Source organism: Vitis riparia, chromosome 18 (genome assembly GCF_004353265.1).
Source record: "Vitis riparia cultivar Riparia Gloire de Montpellier isolate 1030 chromosome 18, EGFV_Vit.rip_1.0, whole genome shotgun sequence".
Taxonomy (NCBI): domain Eukaryota; kingdom Viridiplantae; phylum Streptophyta; class Magnoliopsida; order Vitales; family Vitaceae; genus Vitis; species Vitis riparia.
In genome coordinates, this window is record NC_048448.1 from 38,353,413 (window position 1) to 38,379,402 (window position 25,990).

At 31.9% G+C, this 25,990-nt stretch overlaps 2 protein-coding genes and 1 long non-coding RNA gene across 5 annotated transcripts; all 3 read right to left on the reverse strand.

The window, feature by feature from the left end:
- Positions 1–2,366: 2,366 nt before the first annotated feature.
- LOC117907703 lies at positions 2,367–2,996 on the reverse strand. Its single transcript, XR_004650037.1, has 3 exons — positions 2,847–2,996; positions 2,643–2,752; positions 2,367–2,395 (listed from the first exon to the last, which is right to left on the reverse strand). It is a non-coding gene; the product is annotated as an uncharacterized LOC117907703 (long non-coding RNA).
- Positions 2,997–4,456: 1,460 nt separating this feature from the next.
- On the reverse strand, positions 4,457–16,409 carry LOC117907700 (disease resistance protein RUN1-like). 3 transcript variants are annotated; one of them, XM_034821328.1, is made up of 10 exons: positions 15,731–16,408; positions 12,033–13,113; positions 11,646–11,930; positions 11,449–11,551; positions 10,316–11,367; positions 8,579–10,246; positions 7,922–8,503; positions 7,254–7,829; positions 6,528–7,167; positions 4,457–4,571 (listed from the first exon to the last, which is right to left on the reverse strand). In XM_034821328.1, exons 1-9 carry the CDS (start codon positions 16,234–16,236, stop codon positions 6,529–6,531), a joined length of 6,492 nt encoding a protein of 2,163 aa, XP_034677219.1. In that variant the 5' UTR covers positions 16,237–16,408; the 3' UTR covers positions 4,457–4,571; position 6,528. The 3 variants fall into 3 exon arrangements, with proteins under 3 accessions (XP_034677219.1, XP_034677221.1, XP_034677220.1); XM_034821330.1 differs by having other exon boundaries at positions 12,033–12,169; positions 15,731–15,835; XM_034821329.1 differs by lacking the exon at positions 4,457–4,571 and adding an exon at positions 5,083–5,127 and having other exon boundaries at positions 15,731–16,409.
- A 3,640-nt stretch (positions 16,410–20,049) lies between these two features.
- Positions 20,050–24,518, reverse strand: LOC117906130. The gene is made up of 5 exons (XM_034819088.1): positions 24,235–24,518; positions 23,569–23,639; positions 22,065–22,170; positions 20,872–21,004; positions 20,050–20,422 (listed from the first exon to the last, which is right to left on the reverse strand). Exons 1-5 carry the CDS (start codon positions 24,315–24,317, stop codon positions 20,258–20,260), a joined length of 558 nt encoding a protein of 185 aa, XP_034674979.1. The 5' UTR covers positions 24,318–24,518; the 3' UTR covers positions 20,050–20,257.
- Between the last annotated feature and the right edge of the window lie 1,472 nt (positions 24,519–25,990).

Consider the following 25,990-nt stretch of genomic DNA (forward strand, 5'->3'; position numbering starts at 1 on the left):
TACTTTATGTTAATTTTTTATATAAAATGTCTGTGCATGGTCAGATATGCTGATTTAGTTTCAGTGTACTGCCATCTCACTTCACAGGTTACAAACTGGCTATTATAATAAGCTTTTCAGAATTTAAGCACAATGAACAATAAAACTTATCCACAACTTAAGTTGATTGACTCTGCAAATTTGCGCCATTGACTGTCCTTGAGAGTTCAAGTTGTCATGTTTGCACTTGCTTTGCATTACTATTGCAACAACTACATCAATGAGACTAAACGTTTACAAATTAAATTTTGCCAGCTAGAAGGTGAGGTCTCACTTTCCGCACACGGCAACACTCACCGATCCCTGAACTTCAATAGCATCTGGAAACATGCATTCAATGCGGATGCCACAGTGTTTCTTAACAGTATCAAAGAATTGATATGTTTCCAGGTTGAACCTTCCGGTGTTCAAGCTGAACACCTTTAATGGACAACCAGTTAAGCAGCATCTTCAGCACCACTGCCAAAAAGACAGAAAAGGAAATATGTTTTTCAGTACACAGCTTTGATTCTGATTCCACTAGCAAAGATGATGCAGAATATCACACATGGATTGATCAATGACAGATACAGAAGTAGCAGATAGAGATAAAAGAAACACAATATAAAGTACTTAATTCCATTCTGGTGGAAATCCCAGTTTTTCAATTGAAAATGGAGTACCAGTACTGGATTAATCAGGTGTTCTGTTTTGAAACAATTGTCAGATAACCATATATAGAACTTCAGATGTTGCATATTGTATACAACTTAATGATTCTGCACATCCCGATAAAAGTTCCTACTAGATCCAGTATAAAAGTAAAAACCTAACCCCCCAAATCAGTAATGCTGGCATTAAAATGCTAGCACTAAACTAATGGCTACAGTCAACTTGTTGCACACTTCCTCAATAATGAGTCAAAACACAGTCACGTTAATGGATATGATGATCTGTTGACAAGAAAACACCATTCCAAAAAGATATCTCATGTGTTTTCTAAAACCAGATAAGGTTTAGAAACAGTTACAATAGCATGTAAGCATGTCTGTAAAATCAGAACTCCACAGATCTATTAGACTATGTAACACAAATTTCATCTACCTCATACCTGCTTTTACAAAGTCTGTATGTTTATATTGAGCTTCTCCTTTAACATCCTCCTCTGTTACAGGATGTACATGAACTCAAAACTCGAATCAATGTCCTCCATAGTCAATTGGTGCTCCTCATCTTCTGCTCCAACTATTATCACTGGACTGTTCCATCTTCTTCTTAACCAACTGAAACACATGAATAGAAAAGCTACATTATTTTTTAATTTCAACAACAGTAAATCACTGCTTTGACAAACCTCACAGTGATGTAGAACAGCTGGAAACAAGTTCCAAATTTTAATAGGATCTAATGATTTTAACTGTAGGGATTAGAACATCTGGATCACTCCCTTTTCAGCCCACATCTCCCACTCCCTCCCTCCCTATTTCTCCTCATAATTCATTGGGGGTTCAATTTCCTTCAACTCTATTTTTGTCTTCTTGCCTAAGCATACATTCCTGAGATGCCAAAGATAACTCCCTCCTTGTCAACTGCAAAGAGGAGTTGCATGGCCTCTTCACCTCGCAACACCTTCTCCTGGAGTCCCACCACACCCCAGACATTCATGGACATTGGCACTTAACTGCCAAAATCATGAAAATCTATGCATTGCCCATATGCTATGGCCCTCAACTTTGCCAAAAAAATAGGTATTATTTTCCAATGGTGTTAATCCCCAAACTGGAATGCAAATTAGATTCTACTTGTCTGTTTCAAAGGTATAAACTAACACATCCCAGGAAAACTGACCTTGTAGCTAACCAACTTTTTGTAGGTATTCAGAAAATGCAACTTGAACAATGATGCAGGTGTGATCGATTTACATTTACATATTTGAATCATAAAAAAAAAAGAAGCTCGGCAGCACATTGGAAGTAGTTCATTTAACTATATTTCATTATTTATAACTTGTGGCTTAAATTATGAACATTCAGTGAAAATTACCTGTAAACCCATTCATTATCGTACCAAGAGACCAACTTGATAAAGTTGTCATTCAGCGCAATTCCAGCCTTGGCCTAAAAAAATACTAGACCTGTCAAAGGGCAATTGATTATACAATTCAATTGCAAAATAAGCAAAGTATTGAAGATGAGGAAGAAAAAGAGATATTGTAAGATTTGCCTCACCTGCAGTCTCCCACAAAGTCACTTGATACCACATCATCCTTAGTGTAACCAAGGATTTCCTTCAAATTTCCCTCATATTCCACCCTGAAAGAGAATCAGATGGTTAAATTAATAAGAACATCTTGAGTTTTTCTTTTTCATCCTCTTTTCTCGCAAATCAAAAGGTGCAACCAACAAAGAAAAAGAAATAAATAAATCCAAATCAGAATATGATAGAAATTCAAAAAAAAAAAAAAAAAACTTCTAGCAGAACTTCGTAAGATTCCATTTGTATATATGAAAAAACTCTCACAAATACAAACATATATATTAGTCACATGACTCACACTATTGTGGAACTAACTATAAGTAATGCTAATAAACATTGAAGAGTAGTTATGGAGCAACAAAATTCACTCTAGCTGCAACTTTTAAGAAGAAATCATCCTCAAAATCGGTGGCATATATTGAAAGGTTGAGGCCTTAACTCAAGAGTAGATATGAATGGAGAGAGAGATTTGGATGAACTACAACAACAGAATGGAAAATATAAGAACAAGATGTAAGTTTGAATTCAAGAATGGTCTAAAAGTTCTCTGGTTCCAATTTATATAAACTTACAGTACACTGTCCAAGAATAATTCTTGAAACATTGCTTAGTTTAAGTTGTTTCACTTTTTTGCCAGAGTACCGTATCAACATAGATTCATCCTGAAACATGACCTAGTTAACACAAATATATGGGAACAGAAAATGAAAGAATCAAGAGGAAACATACCTGTAACATGCTCCTCCTGTAAGAGCAAATTCAACTGATAGATGCAGCTTCTTCAAGATAAACCGCACAAAATAAATACCCAGAAGCATAACTTCTCAAAAATGAAAAGTTTTCAACACCTAGAAATGAATGGAGTTGAATTAGACCTAAAAGGTAAATAAATCCTTTGGTTCCAAAATAGAAGCCATAGGATAGAACATAATTCCTACAAAATTGGGGCAAAAAGATGGGCAAAAAATAGAAAAACCATATAAACCTACCAGTGTCACTAGATCCCAAGGGTTTTACGGGCCTAAAATGCTACAGGCCTATCTATTCTCCACCATCTAGAATCTGTAAATCAGGGGTTACCTAAGCACAGGAACGAGTAAAAGATCTTTGAGAAATGAATTTTCATATGGAGAAGTCTTTTTGTCTAAAACACAATGATATCCAAGTAGGCGGATGATCTTCATACCTTTCCTGTCTAAAACACCAGTAAAGCCTTTTGGGGCACTCTCAGGTGGAATTTTTATACCTACATTTAGGGCTTCAAATTACACCAACAATATCTTTGAGAAATCATCAAACTTAAGAGCTTATCTCAATCCATAAGAAAGGAAGAAAAATCAGCTACCAAATCGAAATTTCTACAGTAATGAGTGGAGAAAAAAATGGAGAAGTCGTACCTGAAAAGCCTCCAAATCCTCTGGTGACTTGAAACCCTAGCAATTCAAAACCCTAGAGAAAGCCATAAGGTAGAAAATAATAGAGTGAAATCGAAAAAATAAAAAATAAAACAAAGTGCCAATGTTGAAAGAAAAAAATACCAAGCCGCATCCCACAATGCTTGAAGAATCAGCCAGCTATTACAAGAGAGGGAAAAAAAAAAAAGAATGAGTTCGGTACCGACAATGATGAAAGAGGAAATGGGTTTGGCAATCAAGGGTGAGGGGTAGAGAAGTGGGTTTGGCAACCAAGCCAAGCAGGAGAGAAATGTTGCAATTTATATATGGGTTTTATGGTAGCGGTCTGGTGGCGTCCTGGGCCATAAACTGTTATAGTAGAGACGGTGAACTAGAACACTCACAGGATCAAGACCAAGCAACTTTTGATTGGCAAGAGCTACAACCTGCAGAAAACAAATGAGATCATAAAATTAGCATAAACTGTTAATTGATAAAAGAGATGGTAGAAGTATAACAAGCACAAGAATAAATCCTTACGGCGAAAGCCTCGTTTATTTCATAGTAATCAATTTGAGAAGCCTTCAGGCCAGCATTAGAAATAGCTTTTGGTATTGCAAGGGCTGGGGTAGTTGTAAGCAACTCAGGTGCCTGCCCAAGCCAATCATGTTTTAGTATCAAGTCATCTGTTGTCATATCAAGATCAAGACAGATGTAAGTTAACTTGTTAATAGTACCTGAGTAGCATCACCATATCCTGCAATCTTAGCAATCACTTGGAGTCTAAGCTCAACTGCCTTCTTACCGCTCCCTAGCACTAGTGTAGCCGCACCATCACTGTCCACAAGTGAATAGCACCAACTTACAGTGAAATGGTTGGCAACACCTCATGGGTTGACATGCCTGGTTACATAGAAATATACAACAGAAATCTATCAAAGCAATATCTGGGTTAAACTAAAATCTGATGAACTAAAAGAATCACTATCTCTTTAGTGGGTTAACAAAAAGGTATATGCCCCTAACTTAGGTGTTTAGATAGTTATTTTCAAAGTGAAGCCCTATATAAACAGAATTGTATACCAAACCATAGGAAACAAATGTGCAAATATTCTGAAGCAATAAGATCACAATGAAGATGGATTGCATAAAGCAAAATTCCAACTCACATTGTTTTGAATTTTAACCCAATCGAGTGAAAGCAAGAATTGGTTGTATGCATCCTTGTCAGATAAAAGCTTCCGTAATACATCACCACTAAAAATACGAGAATAACAACATTTGTATACCCAAATTTAAGAATACTTCACCCTCCTCCTAAAGCCATTTAGATGAAAACTATTTAGTACAATGGAGTAATAAAACTATCTTTTGCAATACAATAGTTTCTCTGTTCATTAGCATTAGTATCTTTTGCAATCCAAACCCATGGGCCAGCATTTAGATGAGGGATCATCCACTAATCCAAATCCATCATCAATGAAATTCATGTCACATATTGAATTACAACCATCTATATGAACAAAGTAAAAAATAAACAAAGATGATTTACCTATAAGTCAAGTCATTCTTATAGAATTTGTTAATATATATATATTGAAATTAACAACAAAAATAGAGAAGATATTTGAACAAAGAGGTTTTTTTTTTTTTCAAATTAAAAATAAAAAAATAAAAGCTAAATTATAAATTAAAATTAAAACTAATAAATTCTAAAAAATCATCTTTAAAAAATTAAAATAACATCTAAAATAATAAAATCTAAGAGAAGTTATTTTTATTTTTTTTAGATTTAATTTTATTTTTATTTTTGTATGTCTATTATTTTTTTAAGGAAGAAAAGATGTGTAGATTAGAAAATTACAATTGTTTTGTTAATTTTTTTCCTATGTTAAATGATTATGTATTTATAGATAAAACTACAAACTAACTTATATTTAAATCTCATTCAAAGTTGTAACGATTCAAAAATAGATATTTTAGTTATTTCATAAAATAGGCATGCCTACCAAAAATGTAACTAGGGTATACATATGTATCTAAGTAAAAAAAATGAAGAATGTAATTAGCATGTGAAAAATGTGATCAAGATAGAAAAAAGATGAAAATTGTGATCTAGGTACAAGAATATGATTAGGGTACAAAAATGTCATTATAATGTCAAAAATATCATTAGCATATAAAAAATATGACTAAGGTAATAAGACCAAAAGAAATGTGATTAGGGTGTGAAGAATATAATTAAAGTACAAAAAAAATGTTATAATGAGATGAACAACATGATCAAGGAACGAAAAATATGATTAGAGTATAAAGAATATGATTAAGATACAAAAAAAATTATGGTTTAGGTATAAAAAAATACGAGTGAGATTAAAGTATGAAAAATGTGACTAATTAATTTATAATTAGGGTCAAACTTGGACCAAAATGGCAGACAAATAAATACTAATTCTTGATTCAACCAACTTGACTTACATTTTAAAAACATATGATAATATTTAAAACTTGAATATAAAATTAATTCAAAAGTCTTTTTTTTTTTTCATCTTTTGTTAATCAATATATGCGTTCCGTTTTTTCCTTCTAAATTTTGGACTTAAAGACTTCTAATATCTAAATATGCTCCTTTCCTTCCAATAACTCATTCCAAAGATTAGCTTTTGAGAATTCCTAACACATTTTTAACAAAAACAAAAAGAATTTAGGTCTTTGAGCCCAACAATTGGGGATCTCAATTTTTTCTTGAAATTTTGGGATAACTAAAAGCAAACAAATTTATAACATTAAAAATTAAATAATAGAAAAGAAAAAAAAAACGGAATATCAGTCTAGTAAATGAAAAGAAAGAAGACGTACCTTATAGGAGGGTGAAGAAAAGTGTGTTAGGTTGAAAACTAGAGAAGTCTTGATTTTTGTTGTGTGGGTTCTCTGCATCATCAAGACTTCTGTTAACATTGAAATCTGTATTTTCACTCAATAACCGAGGCCAATGGTTGGTGGCATTGGAATCTCTGTTCAAGATGTTGGTTTTATATATAAGATGAAGCCCACACTCTTCCACTTTCACTCCACCATCAAATGAAGCCTTCAAATGTCTGAATTCGTTTGACCAATACTTACTGTCAATAGCAACCTTAGGATAACATGCCACCCAGACTCTATTTGATTCACCACCATTATGGCAACATGGATAACTGCATCTAACCGAGAGTTCATCCACGGGGCAGAATTCAGATACGAAACCAACCGGATATTCAAAGTAAAAATGATGGAAATTCAATTCACATTTCAAACTCAAAGGATCTTCCTTAGTTTCAATATGAAGTGGAACAATAACAGAGCATAAGGCAAATCCCAAAAAGTTGTTATCCTCCCACCAATTCTCAGGAAGCTCTACTACTATTTCAGATCCTTTTTTCTTATGGCTTATCCACTCCGGAATTCCATTATTTCCAGGCATTAAAATTTCGACTTTCTTCTGGCAATAGGACCACTCCTGTAAGATATATTAGTGTAAATCTTGTGTTTTTGTCAAAAAGAAAAAGGAAAAAAAAAAAAGGTTAAATGTCTTGAAAATCATACCTCAATTGCTGATTCGAAGCACTTGAGCTCGATGTTGGAATCTGTATTTTCACTCAATAACCGAGGCCAATGGTTGGTGGCATTGGAATCTCTGTTCAAGATGTTGGTTTTATATATAAGATGAAGCCCACACTCTTCCACTTTCACTCCACCATCAAATGAAGCCTTCAAATGTCTGAATTCGTTTGACCAATACTTACTGTCAATAGCAACCTTAGGATAACATGCCACCCAGACTCTATTTGATTCACCACCATTATGGCAACATGGATAACTGCATCTAACCGAGAGTTCATCCACGGGGCAGAATTCAGATACGAAACCATCCGGATATTCAAAGTAAAAATGATGGAAATTAAATTCACATTTCAAACTCAAAGGATCTTCCTTAGTTTCAATATGAAGTGGAACAATAACAGAGCATAAGGCAAATCCCAAAAAGTTGTTATCCTCCCACCAATTCTCAGGAAGCTCTACTACTATTTCAGATCCTTTTTTCTTATGGCTTATCCACTCCGGAATTCCATTATTTCCAGGCATTAAAATTTCGACTTTCTGCTGGCAATAGGACCACTCCTGTAAGATATATTAGTGTAAATCTTGTGTTTTTGTCAAAAAGAAAAAGGAAAAAAAAAAAAAAAAGAAGTTAAATGTCTTGAAAATCATACCTCAATTGCTGATTCGAAGCACTTGAGCTCGATGTTGGAATCTGTATTTTCACTCAATAACCGAGGCCAATGGTTGGTGGCATTGGAATCTCTGTTCAAGATGTTGGTTTTATATATAAGATGAAGCCCACACTCTTCCACTTTCACTTCTTCACCATAAAATGAAGCCTTCAAATGTCTCCATTCATTTGACCAATGCTTATTCTCAATAGCAACCTTAGGATAATATGCCACCCAGACTTTATTTGATTCACCACCATTATGGCAACATGGATAACTGCGTCTAAACGAGAGTTCATCCACAGACCAGAATTTAGTTACGAAACCATCCGGATATTCAAAGTTATGAGGGAAATTCATTTCACATTTCAAACGAGAATCTTCCTTGGATTCAATATGAAGTGGAACAAAAACAGAGCATAAGGCAAATCCCAAAAAGTTGTTATCCTCCCACCAATTCTCAGGAAGCTCTGTTGCTATTTCAAATCCTTTTTTCTTATAGCTTATCCACTCCGGAATTCCATTATTTCCAGGAATAAAAACTGTGATTTCCTTGCTCCAATAGGACCCGCACTCAAACTCCTGCAAGAAATATTAGTGTAAATCTTGTGTTTTCATAAAATAAAATAAAAAGCTTAAATGTCTTGAAAATCATACCTCAATTGCTGATTTGAAGCATTTGAACAGAGAAAAACCAAGCGAACTTGAGGGACTTGATAAAGTTTCCAGGCAAGGACAACCATGGGCATCAAGAAATCGTAAGCTTTGGGGAAGCTCTGGAATTTGTAGAAGCTTCTGGCAGTGACTCAAGTCGAGGACCCTCAGTTCAGAAAATTGAATGATGCTGGCAGCTCCCAGACCCTCTAAGCATTGCATACCCCTCAGGTGTAAATCTTGAAGCTTTCGTAGATGTGCCATTGATGCTGGTAGTTTTTTTATAGCAGTTCCATCTAAATAAAGCTTTCTTAAATTTTCCATATTCTCTAAGATTTCTGGAAAGCTCTTTAGTTGTGAACAGCCAGAGCAAGAAAGAAATACAAGGGATTTCAAATTACAAATGGTTTGTGGAAGGCTCACAAGGTTGTTGCAATATGCCAGATTCAAATATTGAAGCCCTCTTACATGTTGAATTGATGCTGGTAGTTCTTCTATAGCAGTTCCATCCAAATGGAGCTCTCTTAAATTTTCCAAAGTCTCTAAGATTTCTGGAAAGCTCTTTAGTTGTGAACAGCCAGAGCAAGAAAGAAATACAAGGGATTTCAAATTACAAATGGTTTGTGGAAGGCTCACAAGGTTGTTGCAATATGCCAGATTCAAATATTGAAGCCCTCTTACATGTTGAATTGATGCTGGTAGTTCTTCTATAGCAGTTCCATCCAAATGGAGCTCTCTTAAATTTTCCAAAGTCTCTAAGATTTCTGGAAAGCTCTTTAGTTGTGAACAGCCAGAGCAAGAAAGAAATACAAGGGATTTCAAATTACAAATGGTTTGTGGAAGGCTCACAAGGTTGCTGCAATATGCCAGATTCAAATATTGAAGCCCTCTTACATGTTGAATTGATGCTGGTAGTTCTTCTATAGCAGTTCCATCCAAATGAAGCTCTCTTAAATTTTCCAAAGTCTCTAGGATTTCTGGAAAGATCTTTAGTTGTGAACAGCCAGAGCAAGAGAGAGTTGTAAGGGACTTCAACTTACAGATGGTACTTGGCAGACTCTCAAGGTTTTGGCACTCCCGCAAACATAAGCTATCAAGTTCAAATGGTCGGTCGATAAAGGGTAGTTCATTGATAGCATGACCCCTTAAACAAAGCTTCCGTTGGCATTCCTCATTTTGTTGATATTTGAAGCAACCATATATAGGATGGATCCCGCACTCTTTCACTTCAAAGGTTCTGCGGCTATGAAATGAAGCCATGAAGTGTGTCCATTGCTTGGAGTGATCTAGCCTCCTAAAAGCATCCTTGGGATAATATATAACCCACGCTAGATCTGATACACTATCATCATTAATTTTAAAGCAACAACACCCAGATTTAAATAAGACTTTATCCATATCTTTCAATAGATCATTTCCCTTGATAGCCAACTCACAATAGAAGTCCAATGGACAGAAGTTCAATTCATCATCAAGTACCGGAACACAAACAAAGCATAAAGCAAATCCCAACAAGTCATTATTTTCATACCAATTCCGAGGGAGCTCTATTGTTACATCACTTCCCATACTCTGATTCCTTATCCCCTCTAAAATTCCACTACTTCTAGGCATAACAATACTACTTTCCCTGCTTTCAAAGCTAGAAGCACCAACAGAAGTCCAGCCTCCCTGCACAAAAAGCCTCATGTAAATCCAGTGGGTACAAAAGAAAATAAGTCTGTGCAATGAAAATCATACCTGAATTAATTCTGATTTGAAGCAATTGACCAGAGGACGAATTGACAGCAATGAGGAGCCTGATGAAATACCATCCGAACAGTGGGCATCTAAAAATCTTAGACTCAATGGAAGCTCTAGAATTTCTCGAAGCTTCTTGCAATGGCTCAAATTAAGTTCTCTCAGACTTGATGGAAGCTCTGGAATTTGTTGAAGCTTGTTGCAGTGGCTCAAATTAAGTTCTCTCAGACTTGATGGAAGCTCTGGAATTTGTTGAAGCTTGTTGCAGTGGCTCAAGTTAAGGGCTCTTAGATTGGAAAGTCGACTGATGCCCGCAGGTATGCTACTAAAATGGTTCCCATCCAGAGATAAGTTTTGCAATGATGAAATGTGGCAAATATGATTGAGGATCTCTCCTTCCGTTAGACTGCAGTTACTTAGAGATAAATTTACCAGTGAAGATAGGTTCCAAATATCACTAGGGATTCCTTCTTCCATTAGATTGCAGTTACAAAGAGATACACTTTTCAATGAAGATTGGCGGAAAATATCACTGAGGATTCTTCTTTGAATTGGACTGAAGTTACCTATGGATAATACTTCCAGTGCAGATAGGTGGAAACGATCACCGCCGATGCCTCTGTAGTCTCTTGTACATGATTCTACCAGTGATGACTGGGAGGAAACATGATGGTTAAGGACCTCGTCTTCCACTTTAACGTGCCGTGGATGATCATGCCATAGAATATCGTTCCACCATAGATCATTCCTCCACGAGATTACTCTTTGCTTTAGAATGCAACAAGTTAGATCCAAAGATCCCACTAGGTTCACCTCCACTCTCTCAAGTTTTGGACATGCTCGGACATCAAGTGTTTTAACAGAGCTCAAATTGCAAATGCTATCCGGAAGACTCACAAGCTCTGTACAACATTTCAAATTCAAGTGTTGAAGAGCCTTTAGACGTCCAATTGAGGATGGAAGCTCTTTTATTCCTGTAGAACTCAAATCAATCTCTCTTAGCTTACTCATATCTCCTTTGATTGCAGGAAAACTCTTAAGGCTCTTGCACCCTATCATATTCAAGAAAACAATTAGTTAATAATTTTAATAATAATAGTAATAAATAAACCTTTATAGTAACTTTATACAACCTTTTAGTATTAGGATCTCCAAATTTGTCACCCTTGAAAAGTCTGAAATTTCAACAAGATTTGTTGAGTAACTGAGGTTGATGACTTTCAAGTTGTCAAGAATCTGGAACAAAATAAAATGTCTTAGTAGATAATTTTTTTTATAAATTTTAAAATTATAATAAAAATTATTAATGAAACAACAATTATAATAATACCTCATTCCCTTTCCAAAGTCGTTTTATGTTGCTGTCCTTTAAATTAAGTTCAACAAGATACTTTGCATGAAAATTTGTTGGCAAGGATTCTAAAGGGTATCCCTTAAAATGGAAATATCTTAACTCAGAAAAAGGAAAATCGAGATCCTTGGGGGGGTTCTTCTTCCAAAACATTGCATCATAGAATTTTAGCAATCTAAGTCTATTCATTTTTGTGAAAGAATTTGTAGATATCTGGCTTGCTAGAGAACCATGTACAAATAGTCCTTCAATTGCTTGAGTCCCCTAAAAAATAAAAGCCAAGAATAAGTCAAGCACAAGATGTACGAAAATCAATTAAGTTATACAGATATATTATTTCTTAAACAAAATACATTTGGCTCTTACCGTATTTCTTTTTAACACACTATCAACATCATTATGATCCCAGAGTCTACTCCTGTTTCCAGGCTCTTTAAGACATTCTTGACGAACAATATCTTGACCCATTTGTTGTACTAAATCATGCATATCTAACTTGTTTTCTGAAATAGTAAGAAGACATCTATCATTCAAAACTTTTATTTCCATCATTGCACAACTTCCTAATATTCTTGAAACAGAATCTTTGTCTTTTCCTCTGAAAAAACATGCAATATCCAAGAATATCTCTTTACATGTATCATCCAATTTATCATAACTTACTTTAAGCACACTTTGGACTGTCTTGTCAGGTATTTTTTCTAGTTTATGCAATTGACATTTCCATTCATCTATTGACTTATTATAGAGAAAGCCACCCAAAACTTTAAGTGCTATTGGAAGGCCATTAGCATACTCCACTACACTATTTGAAAGGCTTTCAAATCCAATTTTGGGAGTATTTTGCTTGAAGGCCCACCAATTGAAAAGCTCAACAGATTTTTCATGATTCAACCCTTGCACCTCATAAAGTGCATTTACTTCATGTTGAGCTAACAAATGTTTATCTTTAGTTGTTATGATGATTATACTTTTTGCACCATACCAACCATATTTTCCGGCCAAGTTTTCTAATTGCATGTAGTTGTCCACATCATCGAGAACAATAAGGACTCTTTTCGATCGAAGCCTTTCCTTTATCATAATGATTCCTTGGCTAATATTGTTGAATTTTGGCTCTTTACACTTTAAGATAACTTGAAGAAGTGTCTTTTGTAATTTAAGTAGACCATCTTCACATTTCCCCCCAACATTTTCAAGAAAGCTACTACCATCAAATTGAGATGAGATATCATTATAAATAGCCTTAGAGATGGTAGTTTTGCCAATTCCACCAATCCCATGGATACCAACCATGAGAACCTTATCGATTTCAACTTTTATAAGTGATTTTAACTGCTTCAAATGAAAGTCGATTCCAACTATGTTGTAGCCCATATCTAAAGGCATACGATTCAATTTTATAACGATATCTTCACAAATCCTTCGAATAAACATTGCCTCAGATCTATTAATCATAAAGTACGTGGTATTAGAATCTGTCACAAATATAATCAATATGAAAGAAAGTTGAACAATAGAATGTAATAGAAAAAAAATCAAACCAATTTATTAAATTACTTATTTAAGTACATTCTAATTATTCCTAGCTATAAATTCAAGTAAGAAAAAAGTGAAAACTGTGAACTTTAGTTGCTTACTTAGTTGAAAGGTTCAAATTGAAGTCGACTAGTATAGAACATTATTTGACTTCATGATAAGGGATCCTATAATCATAACACAAACAGAGATAACTCTTGATATGTCAAGCTTCAAGATAGCTTCCAATTTGGCATCCAAGTTCCCTAATCTAGTAATACTTTTCTTGATTAAAGAGAATTCTTAACAACTCTCCACTATGCTCTCACATAACTTTCTTTCCCCCTTTATTTTGTAAAAAAGATCTTTAAATTCCTCATTCACTTGTATCTATGTTTTATCAACTTACCATTGTTTTAATGATTTGTTTGTTGATTAAAAACCTTGAATTTAATTGAAGAAGATTTGAAATACTTCTTAAAGAAAATTTACATAAGAGAATAGAGACTCATTTTTGTTAGTGCTTTCATATTCACAATGCTTTCATTATGAGAATAAAGTTGGTAAATTAAGTAAAAAAAATTATATATATAGTAAGAGTTTTTGGGGATTGAGCGTAGGGCTAACTAACCAAATGGTCAATGGAATGAAATTTTTATAAAAATAATAATAATAATAATAATAATAATAATAATAATAATAATAATAATGTATCATTAGATCACAAAACAGGTTATGTAAGAAGAATATCATACTAAAAATATGATCATTATAGTGTAGCAAATTTGGATGAACAAGTTTGAACAATTTATGCACAAATACTAAGAAAATTGAGACTCTAAATAATAAAGAAGGTGCATGAGAATCTTTGCAGCGAGTGAGCATGGAATTCATCGGCAATATACAATCACAAATGTCTTTGCAATATAGAATGGTTAAACATTATACTAGGCTTGTGTCTATAAATTCTATATCTCTAAAGAGGCGTGACCATTCAACGTGTCATAAGATAATTGTAATAGAGATGATAGAGACTACAGACAAGATGTAGGGATCCTAAAGAGATGAGAGAATCCTTCATGCAAGCAACCTTTGAACTACACTTTTGAGCTAGCATTAAAAATGGTTCGAAGTTTAGACATGTCATTTACACTTTCACTCTTTATAATTATATCTTACTAAAAGTGTTCATTAAATTAAACTACAATATTAAGCACTTAAAAAGCTTTAGATTTTGAATATATTAGAGTGATATGATGATGATGGCAGTGATGGTAATGATGACAATAATCATAATAACAATAACAAAATGATGATATTAGTAATAGTAATTATAATTAATATTGATAGTATTTGTATTATAAACTATAGTAGTAGTAGTAATAATACTAATAATAATAATAATAATCACATGAAAGTAGAAAAGAAAAATATGAAAAGAATGAAATAGAAAAGTGAAATGGAAGAAAAGGATTCAAAAAAATAAATAAATAAATGAAGCCATTTGGACTCTTTTTTATTGATTAAATATTAGTCAAATATTTAGTAGTAATTTTCCTATAGAAAGAGAAAAATATAAAATAACAAAATTAAGATGGAAGAAAAAGATAAAATAAAAAATATAAAATAAATGAAGCTATTTGGATTGATCAAATATTAAATATTAGTCAAATATTTAGTAGTAATTTTTCCTCCAACCCTAGGTCCTTACACTATTAAATTATTTATCTCAACTATTTATTAATAAAATAAAAGAATGATTTACTTGTAGGTCTCACCATGAAATCCAAGGTCATGCTACCGCATGTACATGTGAAAAAAAAAATGATCAAAAAGGGTTGAAAATTGTAAAACCACAAGAATTAAATCAAATAAATGAACCTTATATTGAATCATAGGAATGAACAAAATTTTGAAGATAAAAATAAGTAAAACCACGTGAATGTACAAGTAATAAGTAATAACTAAAACATATGTTGGGTTGGTCATATACCAATCAAACCTTAATACAATTACTATTATTTCATATATTAAAGATAATTTAGATCAAATTAAATTAATATTAGTGCATTTTCAGGCTTTATACATTTTATTTTAATATATTTTTTTATTTTATTAAACTTAAAATGATGAAGTTTATATATATGAAATCATGGTGGTAGAATGTTAAATGCTTTATATTAGTCAAATTCAATTAAGATTTTTTCTTTTTTAAAATGTTTTGAATAAAAAACTTCACCATCTTGTATAAAATAAATTGGTCATATAAACAAATAGAAAGATAAAGCAGGAGGGTAATATATCTAATATTAAGTAGATTCGATTCAATAATGGACCGGTAAAGCCTCAATCCAATCTTAAACTAGGCTAGTTTAGAATTTCTCAACTAATTCATGTATTTTGTTTAAAATTTGATAGTGATAGAATGAAGTAAGTTTCCATATAAATAGAAAAATATAATTTTCACATAGGAAATATACCCAGCTTTGTAATTAAAGAAAGTAGGATAAAATTTATCTAGTAGAGGTGAAAAGAAATATAGTTACTGATTTTGCAGATCATATCCCTTTAGGTTGCCTGCTGTCTTCAAGGCATTCTTCCACGTTTCTATTGTCTTCTTCTTCTCTTGATCTGCATCTTTTGCATGCTCCAAAAATGCATCTTTAAAACTTCCTCCTTGATTTCGTACATCTCTTGGGTCCACATGGTAGAAAACCGGCAAAACCACAGATTCCTCTTTTGTCATACAATCGATGATCTTTACCAGTTCATTCAAACACCACTTGGAGTCAGCATAGTGTTTTGAGAAAATAATAATAAAAATCTTTGATTCTTCGATAGCTCTCGAGAGATCTGATGCGATATCTCCTCCTTTCTCAAGTTCTTCATCATCTCTGAAGGTGTGAATTCCACGTGCAACCAAATTAGCATAAAGATGACCAGTGAAAGTCTGGCGGGTGTCTTCACCTCTAAAACTCAAGAACACATGATAATTATAACCATCACAATTAGAAGTGGAAGACGACGCTTTCAAGGAGCTGCTAGAAGCCATTTCTGGACTGGATCTGGCAAAGTTACAAGGAGGCTAAGAACGAAAAGAAAGGGTCTTTGGTTGCAAATGACTGTTCTTCTCCTCTGGCAAGCAATTTTCCTCTTTATTGGGTTGGAGGCAAGAGGAAAGAATGAAAGTTCATGGAAGAAGAAAGAGAAATATTGTTCCGAGTCCACAAGCTAAATTGTCCTATTCCAATTGTGTGGCTGCCAGTACTGCCCATTTTCTCAGATTGCTTTTAGATGGAATCATGGTGGGGTCACATGAACCAACAGCTGGCCTCAATAATGAGACTTGCGACTCTGGATTTCAAATTTTTTTATTTTTTCACTGTCTCTCATTGTACTTTTATTTCCTTTCCTTTGCCATTCAAAGACTTGCTTATTCTTGTACATCTATGCCATGTCCATGTTTCTTGCATTCTTCCTTTTTGATTTATTCCTTTCATTTTTATTTGATGCTTTTATTTTCCAATGAAGCTGCGAGACTCTTACAGTCCATTTAGAAGTATTTCGAAAAAACATTTTTAAGTTTTAATATGAAAAATTTTTAAAGGAAAATAAGGCATTGGAAAACACTTTTAAATATTTTAAAAATTACATTAATATTTTATAATAAATCACTTTTCAAATGACTCTTTCCTAAAATACTTTTAAAAGAAAATATTTTCACTAAAATCACATTTTAAAAAGATACTTTTAATATTTGTAATAATAATAAAAATATTATCAAAATAGTTATTTTTAAGTGTAAAAAAATTAAAATTTATTTTTATTTAATAAAAAATTAGAATGAAAATAAAATATTTATTCTCATTATACATTTTCGTATATCAAAAATTATTATGACGAAATTATATAAAATTGATAATAAATTGAATTTGAAAATCTCTTCACATAAGTATGGTAAAATCTAGTTAGTAAAATAGAGGGTGTATTAAAAAGTTGAAGAGATAAGTGGCTTCCAATGGCCTTCCTCACCAATTTTCATCATGGTAGGTAGATTGGAAGAAAAGATGTTGAAATTTCTAGGAGACAGTAGTACTCAGAGTTATGAAATTTCTCTCCTGATCTTTTTGACATTCAACAATGGTGGGCTATAGAGAGGATAAAGTTGAAAAGAAAAAGGGCCTTTGGATGGATGGTAGGTGTGAAGGCAACATGAAATTTCCACATATTTTTGTAGAAGAATTTTCAAATGGTAGGTGTGAAGGCAACATGAAATTAATTTCCACATATTTCTGTAGAAGAATTTTCAAATGGTAGGTGTGAAGGCAACATGAAATTAATTTCCACATATTTCTGTAGAAGAATTTTCAGAGAATTCCCACCGGATAGTCAACAAAGCTTCCATTGTCCCTCTCAGTTATTAATGCAATTGAAATATCTGTTTTTCAAATGAAAAATTGTACAAATGAAATTAGAGAAGAAAAAGAGAAAATAAAATAAAATATAGAATTCAAATTAATAAATTATTTTTATCCTATTTTAAATTCATTTTATTTTTTTAATATTTTTATGTAAAAATTAAATAATTTAAATATATATTTTGAAATTTTATTTTATATAGTTTTTAAAGTTTCGAATTTTAGAAGGGCTTGGATCTTTTTTCAATAAGTGGAATGTGTTTCTTTTTCCTTAACTTTTGTGTGTGGATGAGGAAAAGAACTATCATCTTTCTCAGTAGTTGTACGGAAGGGTGACCAACACTTCTAGGACAAGAAAGTTAAAACCCTCATGGTGCTGGTATTGTGGGTTTGATAGGAATCATTGAGGTTGATTTTGGTGCAGTTCTTTATTTTTAATTATTTTTCATTTATTGGAAGATAGTAAAAAATTGGAATCTTTCCTTGTTTTTGGATAACAGTGGGATTGATTGGTATTCTCTTAAGACTCAAAAAAAAATGTTAAAAAAAAATAAAATTTTCATGTTTAATTTTTTCATAAAATCTTTTAAAGAAAATAAAAATAATTAAAAATTTATACATTTTAAAATTATTTAATATTTATATAATAAAGGAAATAAAGTGAAATAAGTTTTGAAGAAATATATAAAAATAATTTATTAATTTTGAATCTATTTTTTATTTTCCTTTCATTTTTCTTCTATATTTTCTTTCTCCTACATATTCTCTCAAATTTTTTTGGGAACCAAACATAGTCTTAATTTTTTTCACATTTTTCTTTTGATATTTTGAAATTTACATCAATATAAACATTATTACCTAAAATTAAAAAGATTGAGAAATTTTATGCCTTGTTTAGTAATCGTTTTCGAAATTAGTTCTTAAAAATAGTTTTTAATAACAATTTTTGAAAACTGTTTTCTACTATTTTATATAACAAAAATCTATTTGGGAACTTGAATCGTTTTTAACATGTTTTAAATATTTTTAATTATATTTTAAAACTAATTTTTATATCTAATGCTTTACTTTTAATCATTCTATATAGTTGTATAATTATTTTCTAAAACAACCCTAAAAACAGTTTATTTTCTGTTCTTAATATTAAAAAACAGTCTATGATTATTAAACATGTTTTCTTATTTTTTTATTCTGAAGAATAAAAAATTATTCTTAAAACCAGTTTCTAAATAGGTCTTATATCTCTTTATCGATTAAAACCATCTTATTTGCCGTCAAATTATTCAAAAAATAAAATCATAAAAATAATTTATGAACATAAATACATTAGAAATTTATTTTTAATAATGTTGAGAAATTAGGCCATTTTGAGATCAAACCAGTTTAGCCCATTTCGTAAAATAATGACCTGCTAACTAATATCCGCAACAACACCCAGATTCTAATAAATTTTGAAGACATTGACGATTTGTTCAGTAATGAAAATGCTTACAATTTTTTTGATCTTATGTTTTGGTTATTAAAAAATGAAAAAGAAGAATTGAGTTGATCTTTCCTCTAATAAAATATTTGTATTTTCCATATATCAAACACCCCAAAAATAAATAAATAACATAGATCGAGAGGTTAGACAAGAATTGGCCATCTACGAGACCACCGTGTTGACACAGGTTATGACCACTTACAAGGCACCAAGGGTGAAGGTTCCAAAGCATTGCCCTTAAAATATAGATAGTTACTTTTGCAAGAGGAAATACACCTTCCTCAAAACCATTTTATGTTTGAGAATTATGGATAATTATGATTTTTTAAAAGTTGCAATTAAACAAAAATTATGTTGATATATCACATTGTAAAGTGTGAGACTCATAGGTTATGGTTGGCTACTTGAAAATATAAACAAAAGAAAATAGAGAAGAAAAACACAAAAAAATAAAGAAAGAAAAATAAAAAATATATTTAAAATCAATAAATTATTTTTATATGCTATTTCAAAATCATTTCACTTATTTTAACTTTTTTATAAAATGATTAAATAATTTAAAAATATATAAATTTCTAACTAATTTAAATTATATTTTATTTCCTTTCATATTTTTATAATATAATCAAACATAAAAAATAAAAAGTAAAAAATAAAAATCAGTTTTTTTCTTTCCCTAATATACTTTCCGAGAACCAAATATAACCATAAAGTTCCATCTAAACACACTTAAAACTTACCATCAAATACTACTTTTAGCAGCTTAAGAAGCTCTTGGTGAGGATGTAGTTGGATTCAGAACTTTTGATAATCAACTATCCAAGCCACCAACTCAACAAGAGTGACACAATGGTAATAATGCAATGTTCTCAAACCCAAATCATATATTGGATCATATAGAAATCGGTTTCTGAAGAAAAAGAATGGAAATCCAATTAAGCAAATGCCACAAATGAAATCAGAATGAGAAGAAAAGCACAAATTTCATTTTTCATAGATTCATCCAAACAGTCAACCAGGTAACAATACTGAATTCAACATGTTTATAAAGGATAATTACATGCATTTACTCCAGTAAAGTTTTATGTACAAGCAGTGTTATGTTAGAAGCACAAATGGCATTATTACAGTAAATGGGGATGATGAAGCAAATGGTTTCAATACAATCTTTATCACACATCCCTTACCTTTAGCTTCACTTCCATGTGGGGATGGACGGGCTTCTTCGGACTTGAAGGAACAGGACTGAATTTGCGAACCAGGAGTTTGCAACACGGCAAAAATATTATGTAGAGTATGACCAAGATAAAGGGTGCTGCAACAAGCCATCCCAGCAACTACAAAAGATTGCTCAAAAATTGAAATTCAGTAAGACCTTGCAGATTCAAAGAAAGAAAGGTGAAAGGGAAATTTTACTATTAGAGTACAATGTGAGATCAAAATTCTACAATTTCTAATGAGATCTTGGATAGATTCAAAGGGGGAAAAATCAATAATAGTTTTGCCATTTTAGTCTATTTAATCAAGAGTTAAATAAAGAACTAGGCCACAACAATTTCCTAAATAATTACACATTCTCTCCCCACATTTCTTTGCAATCTTCTCAGATTAATTTGCTCCCTTTCAGTTCTTTTGATTATTATGCAAACCCTGACAGTCCTTTACTCAAAATGAGCGAATCATCATCTTTATCTACCATTTTGCAAGTCATATTCATTGGATCCCTTAAAATTGCTTAGTTGAAAGAGAGAAGCTATCAGCTTAGAAATAGTGATTGACAACCTACCGCATGAACGATGCTTAATAAGACTTCTCGAGAAGCATGGCCAGTCAAAACCTTTTTCATAGCATCAGACGTCAATGGAAAATGAGGTCCACCAGAAATGACTTCACCAAAGCGCAAGAAGGGAACCACCAGACTAGAATATAAAACATGGTACAACAATTAGAACATACAGATGGACAACAAAACAAAAGCCGTGAAGGACAGCATCCATGGACAATTATCTGTCAAGCATGTACATGTATTAGACAAACACCAGGTGTGCCTAAATTCGTCAAATGAAGTTTGGAATTGTTGGCATCCCTTTTTAAGGGATTTGTACATTGTCTGCCTTCTCATTTTTTATATTAATGCTCTATATTAGGTAGAATGAGCAAGTTGTGTCTTACTCGTTAAAGTGTATGATGTACATTGTGGGCCTAGATCCTACAAGCCTAAGTTTTTAGGAAAATTGGTTGTTCAACATGGTATCAAAGCCTTATTTGGTGGAAGGTCAAGTATTTGAAGCTCACCATTGCATGTTTATTTACCCAACTTAATAAGCCCAAAAATGAAGGCTACACGTGAGGGAGAGTACTAGAGTGCATGATATACATTGTGGACGCAAATCCTACAAGCTCATGCTATTAGGAAAATTGGTTGTCCAACACAACTAACTAAGGAATTTATATTATTCCAAAATTTCAATTTTTCTGTAATACCTTGTTAATCCATTGGGCAGTTTCCATAATCGCACTTGTAACTCATGACCCACCATAAATAATATGGCAAACAAAAAAAGGACAATCATATGAATTTCTGTAACCTCTAAGTGACAAATTGAAGCAGCTAAAAAAATAAACAATGCAAAAAGTAAAGGAGAATATGGATCAAACATGCAGGGAACTTGTAGTAATGTACAGTAAAGAAAAATTATAATGAAGGTCTTTTTAAAAAGAAAATTGGAAAAAAAGAAGATTTTGTGCCAACTTAAAAAATTTAAATGAGATACTATCTAAGAATTTGTGCCAAATCCATGTCATATATTTGTATCCGAGCAACTTTAATTTCACACTTTATCTAGCTTTCAAATAAACAAATAGAAGTACAACTTTACATATGAACATCAGATTAAAAATTGAATTGTACCCTGTAGCTAGAAACACTGAGCAACAGAAGAGAAAGAATGACTTCACATAAAAGAAACATCTATTTACCTCAACTCTATTGGAGTAGCAATGAAATTAGCAAGCATCACACTCGGAGAATGACAAAGAGATCCAAGCAATGCAATCGCCATTCCACATAAAAACACAGTTACCCCTGTCATTAATAAAATTAGCTAAAGATATGATGTTATCCAAGGAACTCAAGTTACATCGAGTAGCTTTATGCATCCATATCATAAGAAAATACAAGCAGAATTATGCACATGGTTAATTGAATAACTTATGCCTGTTCACCAATTTTGACCAATCAGCACAACCACTTAATTTATTTAAAATAAGCATTGCAGTAGCAAAAAATGCCTAAGCAAAAACGATGACCTTATCTATAAATAAGAGAAATGGCATGATATATTAAGGGAGAAGAAAAAGGTATGCAAACAGGACAATTCAGATTCAGGGAGTTATGGATTCTAGCATCATTTTAGAAAACATCTAAAACCTACAAAGATATTAATTTTCTCCTGAGTGGGTCTAACTGTGTAAGAAGGCAGAGCAGGAACGAGATGAGAGAAACATGCTTGCTATAGAACTCTAGTCTGCAAAAAATTGTTTTCCTCTGCATCTCTTTTAATCAGTTTAGATATAGAAGTAGAAAGAACATCCATCTATTTGTTGCTAGATAGCACTTTCACGTTATTTTCTTCGTTTATTTTGTAGCCAGACAATCATGGCAGATATCTTTCATGAATGGTAATTCACTAGAAAAGTAAAAACAGCACATGCAATAATGGAACAGAACTCAAAAGAATCAAGTGCAAGAATCAAAAAAGGAAAGCATAACAGAGGATTCAAGAAAGGTTTACAAAGAAAAATAAATTCATGATCTTTAAAAATCTGGAGTTCTCATTTCTGGTGATAGTTATAATGCGGCTCCTAAATGCACAAAAAAGAAAGAAAGTGGGGGGGATTAGACCTCAGATACCCAGACTACTCTGAGTGCCTGCTTTGATACTCAACAACATATACAAAAGCATTTTCAATGTCATCCAAGAAAGCCTAAAAACAAAAAACAAAAGAAGAAAAAGGAAGAAGAACATCAGCACCCACAAGTTCTAGGCAGTGAACAATGAAGCTAATCCATGAACCAGCCTTCTTTGTTACACATTGAACACCAATCCAAAATAACCCAATTCTAAGCTGTGAGCAACACTTCCCGCCAAACAACCACCCGCCTCCTCTTTCTCGAAGACATCGGTCTTTTCAATATAATTTTCACTAGAAGTTACAATTCTGCCAAACGGTTACTAGACCCACATTCTCTTTAAGTTCAAAGTCATAGAATGGCATCAAAATATCATAAAATTTGCAATACAAAATCGAGATATCATCTGGATGCATTCAATTCATATAGTTGAGTCAGGGTCAAGATGAATACAAACTGCTAGAACAATAAAATAATATTTCAAACAAATAATTTTTTGATTAATTGATAAAGTTTATTCCCAAAATACTGCTATTAAAATAAAATTAGAAATGCCCAAAACCAACATACCACATACAGGAAATACTCCCAAAGTAATCCCAAGAGCTGCAGAGAAAGCCAATTGCTTCGGCTCCGCCCCCCTAAAAAAATTCAACCCAATTTCTCATCAATACCTCAAAAAATGATCGTTCATGAAGAAATCAGAATCTCAATTGTTTGCTACCAAATTTTAGATCAAACAAGAAGCATTTCAAAATCAATCCAAGTAGAGAACATCAGAAGGCAGATTATAAGCAAAACATAATATCCCTACAAGATTAATATAGTAGCATTGAAAGAGTTGAGCTTGCTTAGTAGTGGAAATGGAATGGCGTTTTCAGTTTTTTTTTTTTTTAGCTAAAGAATTAAAATTTTTGACTCTTTTTTAATCGCTGAAGTGTTTGCATTTTTCAAAGCTAGTCCTTTCACGTCTTGTGGAAATGTCTCATCTTCAGGAAATCTCCCAAAAACCATTCCATGAAAGTAGGTCAGCAAATTTCCGAAACTGACAACAGTTCTGGATTCCCCAACTAAACAGGCCCTAAAAATCCAAGCATTTCAATTCAAATCCAACACAAAGAAACACACTATTCAAATCCAAACCTTGAACTGATTTACACAGAAACGTACACAAACAGACGTGAATTACTTCCAATATCACCAAATCCTAATCAACCGAGAGAGAAAGGCAGTGACCTGCGAAGGATTTGGAGAAGAGGATCCACGATCTTCTTATTGAACCAAGGGCCAACTCCGATCTTCGTGGGGGAAACCGGCATTTTCTCGAGAAAACTCCGCCCAATTTTCCCGGAAAAAAATGAACCAAATTTACTTTAGGGTTTCTTCAAGCCTCTTCTTCTCTTTAAATTCCCCCGGTGGATTGAAACTGAAACAATTTCAGACTCATGCAGTATTAAATTTCTCCTAGAAATTGGTGTCGATTCCTTTTCAGAAATGAAATCATTTAATTTTCGTGAGACCGACACAAAGCTTGTTTTTAAAGAAGAAATTTTATTTTATTTTACTTTTATTTTATTCTTAAATTTGTCTTGTTAACAGCAGGAATAAGGTTGTGACGTGGCAACTCGCAACTTGCCACGGTGGAAAGAAGGGGTTCTTTTCAAATAATAATAATAATAATAATTTTTCACCATAATTTAAAATTTTTTTTCATAATTTTTATAACAAGTAAAATAAGGGAATTTATACCTTTGTCAATAAATATAAATTAAAAAATGGCAATTGAGTTCCATCAAAGAAAGGCATTACCTCCAATGCACTTCGACCGACCATGGGGCTTCATATTTTAAATGTATCTTATTATATTTTTAATTTTCATTTTTTTATTTATATAAATTTTTAATCCTAATAACATTCATGTATTAAATGTAAATATAAAATACTACCTTTAATCCTCATACTATATGACCATACAATTAATGGAAATATTTAGAATAGTTTTAGGATTTATACATTTTTTATAAATTTAAATATAAAAAATATTTTTTCACCCTTTAACCACATAATGTGAAAGTTTTTGACTTATTTTAAATTTTTAATTAATTCTCAATTTTTTATTTATAAAAATACTTAGAAAATGTCTCAAATATATTCTAAATAATTATCCTCTTTTCAAAACTAACTTTTAAATAATTGATTTTATTCCAAAATCCGTCAAATATGTTTTTCAATTTCAAAAAGTATTTCACCACAACCTCTAAAGGTATGTTTAATGACATTCTTTTTTTTTTTTTTTTCTATAAAAAAAATAGTTATCAAGAAATAGTTTTGTTTTAATAACTTTTTAAATGATTCTTAATTGTTTTTAAGAACATAATTTTATTTAAGAACTTAAATATGAAAATTAATTTTTTAAATTTAATTTAATTTCTCTAAAGGTATGTACACTTTACTTTTTATTTATTATTTAAAACAGAAAATAAAATAAAATTAAATTATTATTTATTTAATTATATATGAAATAGAAATGGAATGAAGTGGTATAAGAAACTATCCATTATCTTAACAGCCATTATAAAGTCCATGCATTTGATGGTAATTTTAGGAAATATTTTTAATTTAAAAAATATTTTTAAAAAAAAATTATGTATTTAACAAAATTTTAAAAATACTTTTAAAAGTTTAAAAAATATGTTGTAATATTGAAAAATTGTTTACAGTGTTTCCCAAAAAGAAACTTTATATGCAATTATTCTAAAAACGCTTCCAACAAAACACATCAACTAAAATATTGTAAGAAACTGTTTTTTAAAATATTCCTTAAAAAATGTGGAATTTAAAAATATCAAATTCACAACATGTTTTCAATTATTTCTGAAAATGAAAATGCAACTGCCAGATGGGCCATGTGGTACAAACTCCCCATCTATTCAACTTAATTTTTTTTAAAAAAAACAAAATATTTTATCTTTTATTTCTGATATTGGACTAA